This window comes from Toxorhynchites rutilus, chromosome 3 (genome assembly GCF_029784135.1).
Source record: "Toxorhynchites rutilus septentrionalis strain SRP chromosome 3, ASM2978413v1, whole genome shotgun sequence".
Lineage (NCBI taxonomy): Eukaryota > Metazoa > Arthropoda > Insecta > Diptera > Culicidae > Toxorhynchites > Toxorhynchites rutilus.
Window position 1 is genome coordinate 156,820,365 of NC_073746.1, and position 18,862 is coordinate 156,839,226.

The following is an 18,862-nucleotide window of genomic DNA, read 5'->3' on the forward strand; positions in this document are numbered from 1 at the left end:
GCCGGGAGTTCAATATTTTGACAATTTTTGTCTTACATCTATGTTAGTAATATGTAACCGATTACTCGCGGTTGGCTCGAGGTTAGTATTATTACAGGTTACAGGTTAGGTTAGTATTACAAAGATAATCATAATTGGGATGTTGCAGTCTCCAGTACTCTCTGTTTTTGTGGCCGACACGGGATACTTCCTATTGGGGTGCAATTGACCATTAATCAGCGACGCCCCCCTAGTCTGTACCTCATATCAATCGTGGTGCATCTCTCTTGACTCGAGGAATCCAGGGCTGATTGATAGTTGACATTACTTACTGACAGACTTATGGATTGACATTTTAAAGGTACAGTGGAACCCCGATTATCCGCGAGCGGATGATCCGTGGTGCGGATTATCCGCGAAAGCAAGTTCCATAGTAATTCCATAGAGCTTCCCAAAATTTGTCAGTGAGACGTAGGCGCTTGCCCTTTTGTTTTGGTCATAGCTTTCATATTATCTGACCATTGTTGCACACGACCTTGCAGATGGATAGTTTAATGTTTTCTGTATTGATAAAACATAGTTTTCATGCTGAAATATCTTTATTTTATTATTATTTTTTTGCACAATCTTCTAGTGATTCCACGAGAAATTCCTTTGAAATAAGTGGTAATCGCTTGGTGCCAGGTCCGGACTATTTTGCGAACTATTTTTTTTTATATTTGTGGATGCAATAAAACTTCCCAACCAAGCTCCCGAAGTTTCTGGCGGACGTGTGTGGCAATGAAACACAACACCTCTTCGGTTGACCAATTCTGGTCGTTTCTGATCAATCGCTAGCTTCACACGGTCCAGATCTGAATTTAGAGTTTGGCCGTACGGAAGCAACCCATGATAAATTATTTCTATCAAGTCCCGGCAAATAAACAGTAGAACCTTCCTGGCCGTTAGAACTGGTTCGGCCACCATTTGATCTATTTGACCACGATCGTTACTTTTTTTTATATAATAAGTGCAAGAATCTGATCAAACCTCCGCAAAGCGCATTTAAGAATGAAATTATGAAATTTTGATATTTCCAATAACTTGTTTCATGATTTCCTCATTTAGTAGTAAGTGTAACTACTCTACCTTAGAGCACAATTTCCAAGTTAATTCAAGTTTACTGGAACAATTTTTATCAGTGCATACATAGCGTTGTAGGTTCATTTGCTTCATACAATCCTATACATGTATATGATATATAACTACTGCCACCAAGTTCACCATAATTCGATTCACCGAACACCTAACTCTTATCGCATTTTGTATACAACGAGCCCACCTACATCACTCCTGGAGTGTCGTTTTACACCCCGTCGAGTTTAGTTTGTATAAAACCCATCGCATTTTCAACGTTTTCACATCGTCAAAGTTGTACTGGAATTTTTGGTTCCCTTTCGTTCGACACCTTGACGGCGATGATTATTGGAGTGGCTTTGATATGTTGGATTCAACTGACGGGCACAGGCGGGTCGATTCTTCCCAAGACAAAGCCAGGTATGTCGGGTTCGCGAATTGTCGGAGGAATTCCAGTCAACATAACCGCGTACCCGTACCAGGTATCGCTGCAAAGGGGCCGGCATTTCTGCGGGGGCTCAGTCGTGAATGAACGATGGATTCTAACGGCTGCCCACTGTACCAAGTGAGGAACTTTTTCGAAGAAGAATATTATCTTGGGAGGTTCATATAACCATTGGTACTTTACTTTTCAGAGGTATTACAGACCCAATAACGCTGAAGGTTCGCGCCGGATCAACCGAGGTACAAATGGGAGGAGTGCTTGCCCAGGTGCAGAATATCTATTTTCACCCGAAGCAGAACTCATGGAACGATTACGATTTTTCACTACTGGAACTGAAGGAATCGTTGCAGCTGAGCGATCATATCAAGCCCATACCATTGCCTTCGGAGGGGGACACCTTCGCTGATGGTACGATTTGTGTTGTATCCGGGTGGGGTAATACGCACAATGAGAACGAGTCCTCGCTTAGCTTGAGGGCAGCTTCTGTTCCGTTGTACAATCAGGAAATGTGTAGTAGCGTTTATAAAGATTACGGTGGCGTTACGAAGAGTATGATTTGTGCCGGATTTGAAGAGGGAGGGAAAGATTCGTGTCAGGTGGGTTTGTTTGGAAATACGTGCAATAGTGATACGATGAGTTTTTTTTTATTTCAAGGGCGATTCTGGTGGACCTTTGGCCTGTGATGGAGTTTTGGTCGGCGTGGTGTCGTGGGGCAAAGGTTGCGCCGTGGCAGGCTACCCTGGGGTTTACGGCAGAGTTACTAGTGCAGTGAACTGGATCGCCGAAACTATGAATGAGGTGGTCCATCGGGACGTGTAGAGCTCGATGATAACGAACGTTCAACGATGGTGATGTCCGGGTAGTGATTAACATAAAACACCTATCAGCATATGCGATATTGTGGCTTTCTTGTTTCGTGTCTGCGTGTTGGTCTTCAGTAATTGAGCTGACAGGCCTAGGGTTACTTGTTCTGATGTTCAATCTGGTATGCCAAAACAATATAAACACTAACCGAACAGTTCCATAGGTGGCAGTCATTCTTAAATATAAATATAAAGTTGTTCACTGTGGCGCCAGAAGTGAGCGGTATAGTAGTAAAAGGGCATAAAATTTACATTCAAATAGATGACGCTCATGACAGCCATATGGCACCTTCTGGGATCTGTGCAGGCAGGCAGTCCCACGATGCGAAGCCACGCCATGCCAGCGTCACTATCGGTATCAGACGGTTGGAGCGGAATTTCAAATGGGGATGGGATGAGCAGCTCTAAGCAATGTCATGTCTGGCGTAGAAATGTGGCGTGGTGGGCTGCAATCACGATCCTTGTACAGCGTGTTGTGATTGTACTACCCACTAGTGCTGCAGCGTGAAGGAAGTTTAATATTTTGCTTCAATCTTGTCTGAACCACTTCAACAAACACCAGAGGAATGCGCTTTGGGGTTTGCAATGGAGCGCTCATGGTTGACCACACCACATAAGAGAGTCGTTACACTTTACAGCTTCATCTAACAAGGATAGCTGACACAATTCGAATCAAGAATAGTGATTTGTATATCCAGAAGTCAAACGACGATAATTGTTGTCAAATGTATTTAAATTTTTCGACACAAGTGAATCTTTACATTTTTATTGTTTGTAATTATACACGTTATTTTGATTGCTGCAACGCATTGACTCTTATGTGACTTCCGTCATGATGATTCAAACTTCCCAGCTGAAGACAATCTGCAAACACGTATTGTTCCGGAAAAGCACTCTTCTGGGGGACCTCGTGGGACGCGTTTGCGAGCAGAAGGGCGATAGGAACAGGAACCGGTAAATGCCAGTTATTCCACCACAAACGCGCCGAAAGCGACAAACGCAATTATGCACCACCATTTGCTGCAGCACACTTATATCTCGGTGGCTTCTTTCCGTCTGCGAGTATGTTAGCATCCGCCAATTATTCGCTCATTTGTACGAGCATATGCAGGGTGGATGCATCATCATTTCCTGCGAACGAAACGTGAACGTGAAAACCGATTTCCCGCTGTGAGTTGAACGATTGTCGGGGGCTTTTGTTTGCGTCGGAAATTTATTCATAATATAAATCTTCATATTCCGACATAAACAGGACGTTATTGTAATTTTACATGGCTTTCGTTTGGGCTAGCATTTGGTGAGTCCATCGTTGGGTGAACATGTGAACACTCGCACTATGCGTTGATAGGACAATGACAACAGCGTGGCTGCACCTCTCCCAGTTGGGATTCCGTGAACGGTAGTTTACCCGGATGGAAGGGTAAACTTAGAATGATCTGTATTGGAAGAGATTTTATATCGGTACAGATAGAACCATCTGCACACGAGTGGTAATCAAAGAACAATTAGGCACCATACATCATATTGCTTCAGGGAGTATTGTGGATATGCGTTTTCAAGTAGTGTAGCACCAAAATTGGTTTCCCCCTTGTATTCAAAGCTCGATTTGTTTCGATTTTAGTGTACCAAACAGTGGCCGTATATTATATTTGTTCGGGATGTCTATAATTTACAGCGCTAATGTTTGTATGAGTGTGTAGCATTACGAATTCGGTCCGTCAATGGATTAGTTTTCTAAACTTCTCTAGCGATGTCGTCTTCTATAGGATGTAAAAATTGCAATATGGCCTCAGCGCAAAGTTTCAGAATGAGCGGTGAGCGCAAAGTCATACGGTGATGGATAAGAGATGCGAATTGGAGCGACACCTGGATCAACCAGAAACGTAGTTGTTAACACTTTGCGGACCGCTCACGAGATTTCTCGTTTTCGCGTTCCTTTTTGATCATTTCTATACTGGGGTGTAAGTTTAAACTTTCGAAAACGAAAGCGTTACGCCCGAGAACGAGATTTTGAGCGTTAATAGCTCCTAAACAACTGAACGAAATGGTATGATAAACACTTCATTCGAAAGATAAAATGTCTACGTGTTATATGCTTGTTACTTTTTGATCTAAAAACTTGTTTCAATAGCCCTAAAATTGCTTTCAAAACAGGCTATTGAAATCACACCAATCGGTATATAAGCGAGTGCCGCTCGGAATTCCACTCAGTTACGATGGTGCAACGATTGAGGAACGATCGCTGGAATGGATGGATTTTTCCCTAACACAGACTTCAAAACTATGGAGCTTGAGGAAATCGGCACAGCAAATTAGATGCAAGCTGCGGGTGCGTCTGTACTTGCTTGAGTTTCCAGAAATTGGAATATTTCCCTAACACAGATTTCAAAATCATGGAGCCTGAGAGAATCGACGTTGCAAAATTGAAATCGGCATAGAAATTTAGATGCAAGCAGTGGGAACTTTCGTACCCGTTTGCGTTTTTGCAAATTGGAATGTTTCTCTAACACAGACTTCAAAACCATAAAGCCTGGGGAAAGTTGCAAACTACGAGTACTTTTGTACTCGCTTGCATTTTTGCAAATCGGAATGTGTCTGCCCAATACAGATTCCTTAACCAAGACGTTGGGAGAATCGGCATTGCAGATACATTCAAGTCGGCAATACTTTTATACCCCCAAACATTTTTACACTTCGGAATTCGTTTTGCTATCACGGTCTACAAAAACGGGTACAAATGCAACGCTTTGGCTCGATTATTCAAGACTGCATTGAAAGATATCCCTTCATGTCGCCAGCTCATTGAACTTCTACGTATACCGTTTGATGATTAGGCAACATGTTGATAACTATTTGCTGCCTAAAATAAATAAAAGGGATAAAAAAATTATAGGAGGTTGTGTCCAAGATACAACCGCATTGTTGACGTAGAACTACGCTGTTATTTTATATAAGTCGCTTGTTTATACCTTCGGATATTATTCTGTAGTGCTGTGAAATTTTAGAAACAACTGCATAGTAGAATAATCTCTTAAATGTTTTTTCATTGTAGAATCAGTTGATGATAATTGATTGATGATTCATTCTTGCCCTCGCAGAACAATACACTAGCTAATCATATCTAGCAATTAATTTCATGTAAATGCATTGAAAATTTACGTCGAACGCTATTTCGGTGGCCTTTTTCGCAATTGACATAGACTCGGCTACAGTCGATTATATATACGTTGCACCATCACCATTATTCCACATCTCATAACTACATCGATATATCTTTGGCACCACGAGGAAACAACAACAATGACAACACATGCAAGTATCGAATATCATGCTACATGTTATTTAGCATTGTCTCAGTGGAATTGCACCCCCACGCATCGTTCGTACAACGTAAACCAATCGCCAAACAAGCGTTTGCCATAGCACGCATACAGAACCATATATTGGTGGCTTGAAACTACTAGGAATATGAACACTTCTCATCATTTTGCGTTATTCTCAAAAGAAACGATTCTGTTTATATTACTGGCCTCGAAAAAAAGTTGCATTACTTTCTCATGTTCGACATGAGCGCAGCTGCCAGGAAGGAAGTTTTTCTACTGGCAAGCGAAACCTAATCACATACAACATTGCAGAACGACATTTACTTTCTTGGTGTCTAAACAAGCGAAATAAATCTTTTTTTGTTAATATCAACAACCTCGAAAACAGTAGCATTGCTTTATTATGATCAAGATTAGCGCAATCCTAGTTGAAGGCAGTTTTGCGACTGGCACGCGAACCCAAATAACTTATAACATTCCAGTATGACATTCAAGATGCTTGATATTCCCCAAATGATTTTTTGGCGCACAACCTTGATGTCTGCTTCGCCATAACGTCAGTTTAATGAATTGATGCATTCTCAAAGGCACCAACGAGGCCCTTATGATGACGAAAAACAAACAATCTTAACTGCTTGGAAAAAGACTGAAATATGCCACACAGCTTGTACTCTGCTGTAACACCGATCGATGCGAATTCGCTAATGAGTTCGTCAAGAGCGACCGCCTTCACCACCAGCGGGGGGAGCTTGATTTTGGTTGCTGCCTGGGTAACGGCGTTTACATTTTAGACCGACGCGCCGAAGTCGCCTACTTCGCTGTTGTTCGATGCGGTATCACACTCGCGAAGGCTCGTTTCAGTGCGACCGCTTTTTACTACACCAACATCGCGTGCTTCACTAGATGACGCTTGCCTCGAAATTTGACTGCCCCTGGCAATGCGTTTGCTTTTTGCAGTGCTCGAGTCAGCCTTCCTCTTCTTCTTGCTCATCACACACTGCGCGAAGCGTTTAATTTATGACACGGAAAGAAAAACACACGATACGAATAACGCCAAAAACGAACTGAAAAAACAGGAAGTGGGTTATATCTATGGTATAACCGCAAGGGTGACGTAGGACTATCGTTGATTTAGAGATCATTTGTTTGGAGTTGAATCTAAATCCATCCTGAATGAATGAATAAATAAATATTTGGGTGACTTCAAAAACGAGAGTGTTACGTTGGAGACTCAAGGTTTTATGCATCCAATATTGGATACAAAAAACCTTGTTCTGAAGAATAATCTTCAGAAGCTTTCCTGCTAACTGCACTTGATTGACAAATCACAAAACCAAATGTATGTGGTCGCAGTATTATATGGATAGAAAACATTAAAATAAACTCGCTTGAATGTAATTTTCAATTCCAAGGGGAACTGGCAGATTATTTTTCAGCAACGATCATTTCTTTCTAGGTTTCCTCTCGATAACCAGCAAACGAAAAGAGTTGCGCGCGTGTATGTGTGTGTGTGGCGGCTGCTTCTATGTCTTCCCGAGGAACCGTATTTCGATGCTGATACTCTCTTGGTCACGAGAGTATCAGCATCGGCTTTTCTGCGCTCCCTCACAGTTAAAACAAACTGATTGCATTTCAGGTCAGGTCAGGCCAGGTAATGAATCCCTCGATCCCTCGCCGTTCAGCTCGTTCAGTAACGATGTTGTCTTGTCGAAGTCCTCAGGCGTCGTGCACAAATTACGTAACGCTAAAAATCCGAATTTTGAACCACCTCTCCCCCCCCCTTTCGTAACGCAATTTCCTATCTGTAATAAACAGAAAGTAACGCAACATCTACCCCCTCCCCCCTTATCGCGTTACGTAATTTGTGCACGACGCCTCACGAAAAATGAATGGGTTTCACCACCAGAATATCATTTCAGTATGCTTTTCGTGCGTGATTGAATCGAGAGAAGGTGTGGTTTACGATGGCAATTTGGAAGGCAAACTAGAGGAGAATGAACTCTCTGAGTATGAAAATTTCGGCGACTGAGCAATAATCGATTGAAAATTATATAATTTTCGCGATACGAAACATTTTCCGTTTTTCATGTTATGCATCCAATATTGGATACGAAAATATCCTACTGATGGGAAAGAATAATCTTCAGAAGCTTTCCAGCTAATTACACTTGATTGAAAAATTACGAAATCAAATGTAGTTGGTCGCTGTTTTCGCCATATAATTAGAAAACATTAAAATAAACTCTTTCGCATGGATGTATTCTTCAATTCCCAGGGAACTGGCAGATTATTTTTCAGCAACGATTAGATCTTTCCGGAATTTTCTCGATGCTGTATGGCATCCAAACGAAAATTCTCGTTTCAGTTTGGCCTGCAAAAAACTTTTCTAAACTCTAATCCATCAAATCTGGAGCCCTCAAAAGGGCCGATGATTATATGCTAAGCTAATATAGCACCCTCTCCTTGGATTCGATGGGCCAGCTGAATGTCCTTGGGCATGATGTGACGCGTTTTGCGTGGATAGCACACAAATTTGTATCTTCGAATAAGCCTCCTGCAGCGTCATAACCGCGGAACTTTGGAAGCGCAAGTCGGTTTTGAAGTCCTGAGCAATTCCACGATCCAAAAGCTGCAAAGGTAGCTTGCGGATCAGCAATTCGGTCGACTTCCGATAGCGATGAATTTCACGCAAAGTTCCCGGTCGATAGCGATGTGGCTTCTTCACCTATCCTGCGGCTGGTGCGCTTATCCGAGCTGCTTTCGTGTGCCTTACCACTGAAAAACTAACTAGCTATCTGCTTGGTCCCAAACAAACGAGTCGTCACGGTGCGAGAGTAGAGTAAGAAATGAACGAAAGCAAAGGAAGCGTCATTTTATAAACCATAAAAGTATAGAATCTAAACCCTACCCTTATTATATTCGTTGCTTACCCTGAGAGAGAAACGAATAACATCCAAGTAAGTATACAGTAATGTATTTGAATCCGGACACTTTGCGTTACATTTAATACCATACCGCAGCCACAACATTTTCTGCATGTTGAATTAATGCGATTGATAAGTAACTATCAAGAAACTATCAGTAACTATGTTAGCAACTATTAATCGCATAAATTCAACATGAAAAAAATGTTATGGCTGTGGTATGATATTGAATGTAATGCAAAGTGTCCGGATTCAAAAGCATTACTGTAAAAAAGAGTTAACTCGACTGAAATTTTTTCGGGTCGACCTGCAAAAACGAAATTAAGAGCCCCCGCCGACTGCAGACTGACTTGTCGACCGATAGTTCGGTCGGCTTCTTAATCAGTACGGAGAAAAAAAGTCTGTAGTGTACAGCATAATGCATAGACGTAAGTATGAGCTTCCCCATCTCACATTCCAATAAGAATTATGGGTTTCCAAGTGGGCGCGCTACATACGGATACGAATGATTTCAATAACCTGTTTTCGAAGCTATCATTAAGCTATTGAAACAATTTTTCGACTCAATAAATAGCAATCATATAACTCTTGGACATTTTATCTTTTGTATGAAATGATTATCATACTGTTCCGTTGATCCGAAGCAGAATGAATCACGCTTAAAGATAGAATGGATTTTTTCTTGGAATTTAGTCAGCAGAAATAATGCCCTTTCCCAACAATTAAAAACGACAAACGGTAAACAGTTTCATCAAAGTGATTTCTTCGATATGGGGATATATTCACTACATCATGTCATGTATTTCATATTCTTCATAAGGAAATCCATGGCACCTATCGGTAACGAATTTTTATCGAAATCACGATTTTCGCTAAATGCTCCTTTCAGTTCGGCCTGTAAAAAACTTTTCTGTACTCTAATCCATCAAATTTGGAGCCCTGAAAAGGGCTGTTGATTATATGCTTAGCTAATATAGCACGCTCTCCTCGGATACGATGGGCCAGCTGGATGTCCTTGGGCATGATGTGACGCGTTTTGCATGGATAGCACACAAATTGGTATCTTCAAATAAGCCTCCTGCAGCGTCATAACCGCGGAACTTTGGAAGCGCAAGTTGGTTTTGAAGTCCTGAGCAATTCCACGAACCAAATGCTGCAAAGGTAGCTTGCGGATCAGCAATTCGGTCGATATCTGATAGCGACGAATTTCATGCGAAGTTCCCGGTCGATAGCGATGTGGCTTCTTCACGCTTCCTGCGGCTGATGCGCTTATCCGAGCTGCTTTCGTGGTGCCTTACCACCGAAAGACTAACGAGCTGTCTGCTTAGTCCCGATGAAACGAGTCCTCACGGTGCGAGAGTAGAGTAAGAAATGAACGAAAGCAAGGGAAGTGTCATTTTATAAAACATAAAAGAATCGAATGTAAACCCCACCCTCTTTATTGTATAAGCTTACTGTATACTCACGAATATAATAAGGGTGGGATTTAGATTCTATACTTTTATGGTTTATAAAATGACGCTTCCTTTGCTTTCGTTCATGGTGCTACTGACACTCGACCGCAACGGTTATGTTTTAGCGCCATCCTAAAAGAGAATAATAACTATAGAAGTTTTCTCCTACAACCGAATGTATAGCTTTTTTCAAAGCTGTTTTCGGTCCTAAATATAGCGTTTTTTTTTCAGCAACAGTTGTCCGGATACCAGGAAAGGAGGAAGCAGCCGAGAAGCCCCCAACGGCCATTCAGGAAGTTGGTTCGGTCGGATTGGCCACTTTGACCGGCAGTTTTCACTGCCCCCCGCGTGTCCCGCTGTTTGTGCCCGTCTCATCAGCTACGTTTTTCCTGCCAGTGACGCGTGATTTTGGCGCAATTTCTACTCATCAATCACCAGCTTAGGAGGTGTGGAAAGAGGTTTTCTTCGCTTCGTCGCTTCGAACCGCTGCGGCGATTGCCCTGCCGTCGGCGGTATCCGGTCCCTTCCCCGCTACCCCACTACCATTTGGTGGTGTATTAGGAGTGGTTCTTCAACACGATCGGTGAGTGACCAAACCTTTCTTAATACCAGGAGTTAGTGAGAGATAGGACGCCCAAAGGGTATAGGTTAAAAATTTTTTTTACTACATATCCCAAATTGATTTTAATTTAACTGACATTTAAAAAGTGATTTTTTCCAAGTGTTTTTAAAAAAATAGTGTTTTTCCGCCAAGTGATTTCGGTGTTTGTTCATGTGACTGCGTTGGCATTGTCCCCCGCCGTTACTGTCCTCCGCCGTTTTCGTCCCCCGTCGCACGTCGTAGGGTCTACTTTGGTTAGTGAATATTTTACGACTTTTTCGCCGGCTACACCTGGGTGTAGCTAGGCAACAAAAATGGCTTCCAGTAGTTCCGGACCTCCAGGAGGCCGGGCTACAAACCGTTACCGTGGAAGACCAACCCAACGGACCAGTCCATTTTGGGCTGACCCACTGAGTGGTGATCTTGAAATTCTTCTATTACGGGCCACAGGGGAAGATACCCTCCCCTCGAACCCCTTTCTTGTAAGCAAGACAGTTGCCAAGGCAGGATCCTTAGAAAGTGCAAGACCACAACGAGACGATAAAAACCGAATTCAATATGTACTCTCAGTAAGAGAAAAGGATGTTATCGAAAATTTACTTTCAATTAACAAGCTAATTGATAACACCCCAATAGAAATTATTTACCATCCGACTCTAAATCAACGCAAATGCGTTGTCACCTGTCGTGAAGTTCTAGATTTAAAGGAAGACGAATTGTTAAAAGAACTAGCCGATCAAAAAGTGATCGAGGTAAAGCGTATCACCAGGAAAGAAAATGATTTGATTATAGCCACACCAACATTAATTCTGACCATTCGTGGAACTGTTGTTCCTGAATATATAAATTTTGGATTTCTTCGAGCAGGGACTAGGAATTATTATCCAAACCCCATGCAATGTTTTAAGTGTTACCGCTTTGGGCACACAACAAAACGGTGCAGACGAAATACTCCACTCTGCAAAAACTGTGGAAAAGAACACAAAATAAATATTTCCGGAAACAAAATTTGTAAATCCCCTGAATTTTGCGTCAACTGTAAGGGTGATCATACCTCATCCAACAGGACGTGCCCAATATGGGTAAGAGAAAACAACATAACCAGAATAAGAGTAGATGAGGGAATATCTCACAACGAAGCTAGGAAAAAGTATGACCTCCAGAACAATGGAATAACCTATTCCAGTGTGCTGCAGGACAGACTTAATACCATTCAAACAACAGTAGATGGCTGCACTCAATGCAAATGCCAATGTAATTCCGCTAGACCCAATCAGGATAATAGCCAATCCATTACTTCAGGCAATGAAACGGAAAGCTCGGTAGATGAATCTGAAGAAGATTCCGAAGAATCAGAAGAAGAAGAAATGGAGGTACCAAAGAATATAGAATCTGGAGAGGATAGACAGGACATGCAAACCGAAGAGGAATCAGATAATCCAATGGAATACATTGAAATTAGGAATAAAAATAAAAGGAAAATCTCGAACAAAGGAATATCTTCTGAAGAACATAAGTCTTCTGATGAGGAAAACAAGCAAACCAAAGAAGTCCAACGAAAACGGACAAGGAACGAACAAACAAATCAAATAAATGGAAGAAACAACACACACACACACACCAACAATAAACACCCACATAACAACAATCAACAATCACATGCTAACACTCTATACCACTCCACTCCAAATAAAAATAACACTAACACAAATAACACACACACCAGGAAAGTTTCCAGCCCTCCAAAGGGTAATAATAAAAACAAATAAATTATTCCTTCTATTACATAATTTTAACCTTTGATCTGCAGCATTTTTATATCAATCAATATTATTTTAGTTAAACCGAACGGCCCGGAGTTGCCGTCCACCTTATTTTTGAGGGAGGTAGGATGGACGGCGGCTCCAGCCCTCGATCTCTTGATACTATTTACCATACTTTTCATAAAATAATTCATAAATCGAAAGACCTGGAGTCACCTTCCGCCTTATTTAAGAGGGATGGGACGGAGGGCGGTCTTCAGGCTTTCACTTATTCATATTATATTTAATCTGATTAATTCTTTAAATAACTTTCATAATCGTAGGACCGGAAACCGACTCTCACCTTATTTTTGAGATGGCAGGGTGAGCGGCGGTTCCTAGTCTAATATTATATTTTCTCTAAAGGCCGGGAGTTGTCCTCCATTTCACTCAGTGGGATTGATGGCGAAGACTCACGATGGAACACATATTAATCACATGCCCTAAATTTAATGCTTCAAGAATAAAGTTTCAGGTTGCAGACACCATAAGGACAGCACTATCGGACGACGCCGTCGAGCAAAAAAGGACCATCTAGTTCCTAAAGGATACAGGTTTATTCGATCAGATCTAATGACAAATTACTATATCTACCTATACTAATAAAACTACGTTGGTTTTCTCTTCTAATTTCAGCAAAAGATGAGCAGGTTTTTTACGCCCTTTTTAGAAGCGAGCTCGTCAAGCACACTAAAAGGGGCTTTTTCCCTGCTCCAATTGTTTGGTTGTGTTTTTGGCCCCAGAGCCGTGTAGGGTGCGGCGATACGACATACGTCCATAGCGGTTACTAAGATTGAGTCGAGCGAGAATAACGAATTTTGCAATAGTTTTTCTTAGTTTTCCTTTAGTTAAATTTCCCGCCCTCAAGGGCAAGAGACGAATGAACTCTCAGAGTTTAAAGTCTCTCTAATTCATTACCATTACCCATGCTTTCGTTCATTTCTTACTCTACTCTCGCACCATGAGGACTCGAGCTCGTTAGTCTTTCGCAGACAGCTCGTTAGTCATTCGGTGGTAAGGCACACGAAGTCAGCTCGGATAAGCGCACCAGTAGCAGGATAGGTGGAGAAGCCACATCGCTATCGACCGGGAACTTCGCATGAAATTCGTCGCTATCAGATATCGACCGAATTGCTGATCCGCAAGCTACCTTTGCAGCATTTGGTTCGTGGAATTGCTCAGGACTTCAAAACCAACTTGCGCTTCCAAAGTTCCGCGGTTATGACGCTGCAGGAGGCTTATTTGAAGATACCAATTTGTGTGCTATCCATGCAAAACGCGTCACATCATGCCCAAGGACATCCAGCTGGCCCATCGTATCCGAGGAGAGCGTGCTATATTAGCTAAGCATATAATCAACAGCCCTTTTCAGGGCTCCAAATTTGATGGATTAGAGTACAGAAAAGTTTTTTACAGGCCGAACTGAAAGGAGCATTTAGCGAAAATCGTGGTTTCGATAATAATTCGTTACCGATAGGTGCCATGGATATGGATTTCCTTATGAAGAATATGAAATACATGACATGATGTAGTGAATATATCCAAAGAAATCACTTTGGTGAAACTGCATTATAAAATTATTTGTGTACGAATGCCGCAATCGATAGTCGACTCTAATTTGCGCTGGGTAATTTCCTCGGAGGACTCGATTCCTCCTTTGAGCATTAATAATCTCTTTCTGGCAAAACGATGTGCTATGAATCACATTATTTGAATGATAGAATGAAGAAGTTTTCTGCCAATTTCCTTCAACCTCCAAACGTATCTTTCTCCCGTTTGTCGTTTTCGCGTTCGCTAATCCTTTCTCACAACACCCATTTCTAGTTTGAGAAATTGTTGAGTAAACATTGTTTGCCAGTGCGCGTAGAGCGGGAATTCCTAAAGATTCATTGCACCTCTAATAAATTGCCGAAAGACGTGGTCTTACGTTGATCGCACTTGATTGAAAAAATCCAAAACGAAATGTATTTGGTCGAAGCATTATATGAGTAGAAAACAAATAATCGCTCGAAAATGACTTGATTTTCGCGATGTGAAACATTTTCCGTTTTTCATGTTATGCATCCAATATTGGATACGAAAATTTCCACTGATGGGGAAAAAAATATTCAGAAGCTTTCCTGTTAATTGCGATTGATTGAAAAATAACAAAACCAAATGTATTTGGTTGCAGTGTTATATGGATAGAAAACATTAAAATAAACTATTTCGCATGAATGTATTTTTCAATTCCCAGGGGAACTGGCAGATTATTTTTCAGCAACGATGATAGCAACGAGAATTCCGCGCGTGTATGTGTGTGTGGCGGCTGCTCCGATGTTTCAAGCGGAACCGTGGCATCACTCTCCTCCTGATGGATTCCCTTTTGGCCTTAGGTGCACAAACAGGCTCTTGGTGACACCGTTCATCAGCGTTTTCATGATAAACGAAATTAGCTTCACAACAACAGCGACAACATGCTCCAATCGCTGTTCAATCATAACTGAGTGGGTTTACGAGCGGCGCTCGCTTATATACCGATTGGTGATTTCAATAGCCTGTTTTGAAAGCAATTTTAAGACTATTGAAACAAGTTTTTGGATCAAAAAGTAACAAGTATATGACGCGTAGACATTTTATCTTTCAAATGAAGTGTTTATCATACCATTTCGTTCAGTTGTTTAAGAGCTATTAACGCTCAAAATCTCGGTCTCCAGCGTATCGCTTTCGTTCTCGAAACTTTGGTTTTACACCCCGGTATAGAAATGAAAGACGTAGTCTTTCATCGAGTCCTACGTCAAAACCACACGACGATATCCAAGTTGGATTACCACTGGTGGGGTCCAATCTTAGATCGAAGCGCAGCGAAAGCAAAGTGAACTGGATTCCTCAACAGTCCGATGCCGAATGAAAGTTTGCCTCAGCGAGATCCACTGTTTATACTCTAGGCAAGTATTCCCCTCCATTGTTCTTCTTTTCCTTTGTTCACGGAGACTTTAAATCCTACGATTTCCCCTTCGCTGCACGTCGATAAGTTGCTCGTTATTGACAGCTCTGTTCGGGAAAGCACACAAATGGACAGAACAAATGTATGGGAAAATGGAAATGCTTAAAGTTTTCATGAATTTTAACCATTTACAAACCAGGAGATTCTAATGTATAAAGGGTGTGTCATATCAAATTGCATCACGGAAAAAACGCTGTAGAAAATAATTTTTTAGGAATTATATCTTCAGCTTTCGCTTATAATCAGATAAGAGTGTATAGATTACGTTGGTCATGCTTCACTGTCAATTTTTCGTAAATTTGGAAAAATGTCGTCGAACGAAAAAGAGCGTCGTGAATTAATCCTGCGCACTCATTTCGAGAATCCGGAGTTGTCACATCGGGACATCGGTAAGATGCTGGGAATCGTCCAATCCACGGTCAGCAGAGTACTGAAACGATACTTCGAGAACCTAACCATCGATCGGAAGGTGAAGAACGGCAAAAATGGATGCTCCGTCAGTGAAAAAGATCACAAGCGCGTAGTTAAGCAGTTTAGACGTGATCCGAGAAGTTCGGTCCGGGATGTCGCCAATAAGCTGAATTTGTCAAGTTCATTCGTCCAGCGGACCAAGCAGCGGGAGGGCCTGCGTACATACAAGGTTCAGAAGGCTCCTAACCGCGACGAAAGGCAAAACATGGTGGGGAAGACGCGAGCCCGGAAGCTGTACACCGAAATGCTGACGAAGCCGCATTGCCTGGTGATGGACGACGAAACCTACGTCAAAGCGGACTTTCGTCAGCTGCCGGGCCTGTTGTTCTTCTCCGCAGAGGACAAATTCAGCGTTCTGGAGGAGATTCGCAAGCAGAAACTATCCAAGTTTGCCAAAAAGTACATGGTGTGGCAAGCGATCTGCTCTTGCGCTAAGCGGAGCGCCCCCTTCGTGATGACCGGCACGGTAAACGGGCAGGTTTACCTTAAGGAGTGCCTACAGAAGCGCTTACTACCGGAGGCGGACTTCAAGAGAAAATGGATTTCTGTTCAAAAAAAACTACAACCTGACGTTGTACAGAACCTTATAGACGGGGTAAAGGGGAAGGTGCGAGCATACGGGCTTGGGCTCGAAGTATGAATAAAAAGAAAATGCCAAAAGTTGTTTAATAGTTTTTATTTTACTGTCTAAAATTTTCAAAAGTATCGGTCTACTGGGCGAATTTCTACAGCGTTTTTTCCGTGATGCAATTTGATGTGACACACCCTTTAGCATATTAAACAAATCTTAGAGAATTTCCGATTTGTTTAGAATGTAAATCGCCAAAATCCATTCGCGCCAAAAATAGTTATTAACGTTAACTTTATTTCATAAAAACGTGACCTGTTTTCTGATTTGGCACCCTTAATGAAAGACGTAGTTCTACGTCAAAAAAATAATTATTTCAATTGAAATAAATTGATTGTTTATCAAGTAACAGCCTTCAAAATCATGCTCATTAAATAGAGAATTGAATCATTCATCGTTCCACATCGTGACAGAGATAAGTTATAGATTGAAACCTGAGCATGGGTCAATATAGGAAAATTTACAGAATTTTGAAATTCAAGAAAAGTTGTTCGAATAGAGTTATCGAAGTTATTCGATAGAGAAATATTTTACCTATCTTCCATCCACAATTTTATAAACAGAAAAAGGGTATGAGAAAAGTTTTAAGCCAAGTTGTATGGAAGAAATTAATTATGTTAAAGAAAATTGGAAAAAGTTATTTGAAAGGACCCAAAACACATTCTCGAGAGAGTACTTATTCGATATAGAATATTTTTATCTATCTTTAGCTGAATTTCCATTGGTCGGAAAAGGGTCTAAGAAAAGTTATAGCTCAAAACCTATACACTTGTATGAGGGAAATAAATTAATTTAAAAAAAATTTAAAAAAGTTTTTTCAAAGGACCCAAAACACATTTTTGAGATAATACTCATTGGATAGATAATACTTTTATCCATCTTCAGCCAAATTTTCGTTGGCCGGAAAAGAGTCTTAGAAAAGGTATGGGCCAAAATGTATACAAGTTGTAGGAGGGAAATTAATAAATTTATCGAAAATGGAAATAGAACTTTTTCACACTCGAATACAAAATGAAGGAACAGAGTGCGAAGTCAAAATTTTTAGGCGATTTTTGAAATGCTTTAAAATCGTGAAATATCAACGCATGAAGATGGGATATAAATCTCTTTAAAGCATAATTTACATGGTCATTACAATCGATTTCTTTCTGTTTTTTCAAAGATAGCAAATCCAATTAACGTTATCAACTATCTTTCATTTGATTTCTATAACGTTGTTGTGGACCATTCACTACTGAGATACTATTGTAAGAACGAAAAATTTCGAATTCGTATTTCATAATAAATAGTTCAATAAATAATCATCGAAAGACAGTTTTGAAAATTAATTCTAAAACTCTAAATTCTATAAAGGGTGTGTTACATCAAATTGCATCACGGAAAAAACGCTGTAGAAATTCGCCCAGTAGACCGATCCTTTTGAAAATTGTAGACAATAAAATAAAAACTATTAAACAACTTTTGGCATTTTCTTTTGACGTAGGACTACGTCTAACCGGAAGATATAGGGGGTGAAAAGGAAATCTAGGCACTGAACAAGTAGGAAAAAATGCAAGATTTGGAACGCTTATAACTCGAGCATTTCTCAATAGATCGCAAAGGTTTTTGCATCAATTGATAGGAAATATATCTACGCATCTATCATAACGAATAACATTTCATTTTTCTTGAGATAAATAATTGAATAATTGTGAAATATCAAGCATTGTAAAAATGCACTATGTGCCCATTTTTGATTGGTCCATTTTGTGCTCCTCAAATCGTACCGACCAAAACGGGCAATCAGAGCAGCAGCGAAATAGAATGAAGCACGATTGGAAAGGAAAAAGAAAAAAATGAACGAAACATTAGTCGCAGTCTCACACATGCGTAATTCTCGAGCCAGCCAGTCAGCTTAAAAATCCCCGCTCCGCTGCCGTAACGATCATTCTTTGTGTGGACACCGACTGGACAACATCGTTGCTGGACGAGCTGGACGGCGAGGGATCGAGTGCCTTTCTCAAGGCAAGAGGGCGGAGGTGGTAGCGCTGGAGTAGAGTAATAGAGTAGAGTAGGGTTTTCAAAGGGCCTTTCTCAAGGCTAGAGACGAATGAACTGCAAAAGTTTAAAGTCTCTATAATACAAGACCTTCCTTCCTTCCGTAACGATCATTCTCATTCAAACCGTACACCACATCGGTTCGCATCACAACACATCAAGAAACCAACCCAAGCAGCCATGTCTGGACATGGTAAAGGAGGAAAAGTGAAGGGAAAGGCAAAATCCCGCTC

General features: G+C 41.1%; 1 protein-coding gene across 1 annotated transcript; it reads left to right on the top strand.

Annotated features, from left to right (window-relative positions):
• The first annotated feature begins 1,328 nt into the window (after positions 1 to 1,328).
• Positions 1,329 to 2,567, top strand: LOC129776941 (trypsin 3A1-like). The gene is made up of 3 exons (XM_055782899.1): positions 1,329 to 1,660; positions 1,731 to 2,136; positions 2,195 to 2,567. The coding sequence occupies exons 1-3, from the start codon at positions 1,437 to 1,439 to the stop codon at positions 2,357 to 2,359; spliced, it is 795 nt and encodes a 264-aa protein (XP_055638874.1). The 5' UTR covers positions 1,329 to 1,436; the 3' UTR covers positions 2,360 to 2,567.
• The last annotated feature ends 16,295 nt before the right edge of the window (positions 2,568 to 18,862 follow it).

Coding starts and splice junctions, on each gene's coding strand:
- LOC129776941 (XM_055782899.1), top strand. CDS start 1,437: ATGATTATTGGAGTGGCTTTGATATGTTGGATTCAACTGACGGGCACA. Junction 1,661..1,730: donor ACGGCTGCCCACTGTACCAA/GTGAGGAACTTT, acceptor TTTACTTTTCAG/AGGTATTACAGACCCAATAA. Junction 2,137..2,194: donor GAGGGAAAGATTCGTGTCAG/GTGGGTTTGTTT, acceptor TTTTATTTCAAG/GGCGATTCTGGTGGACCTTT.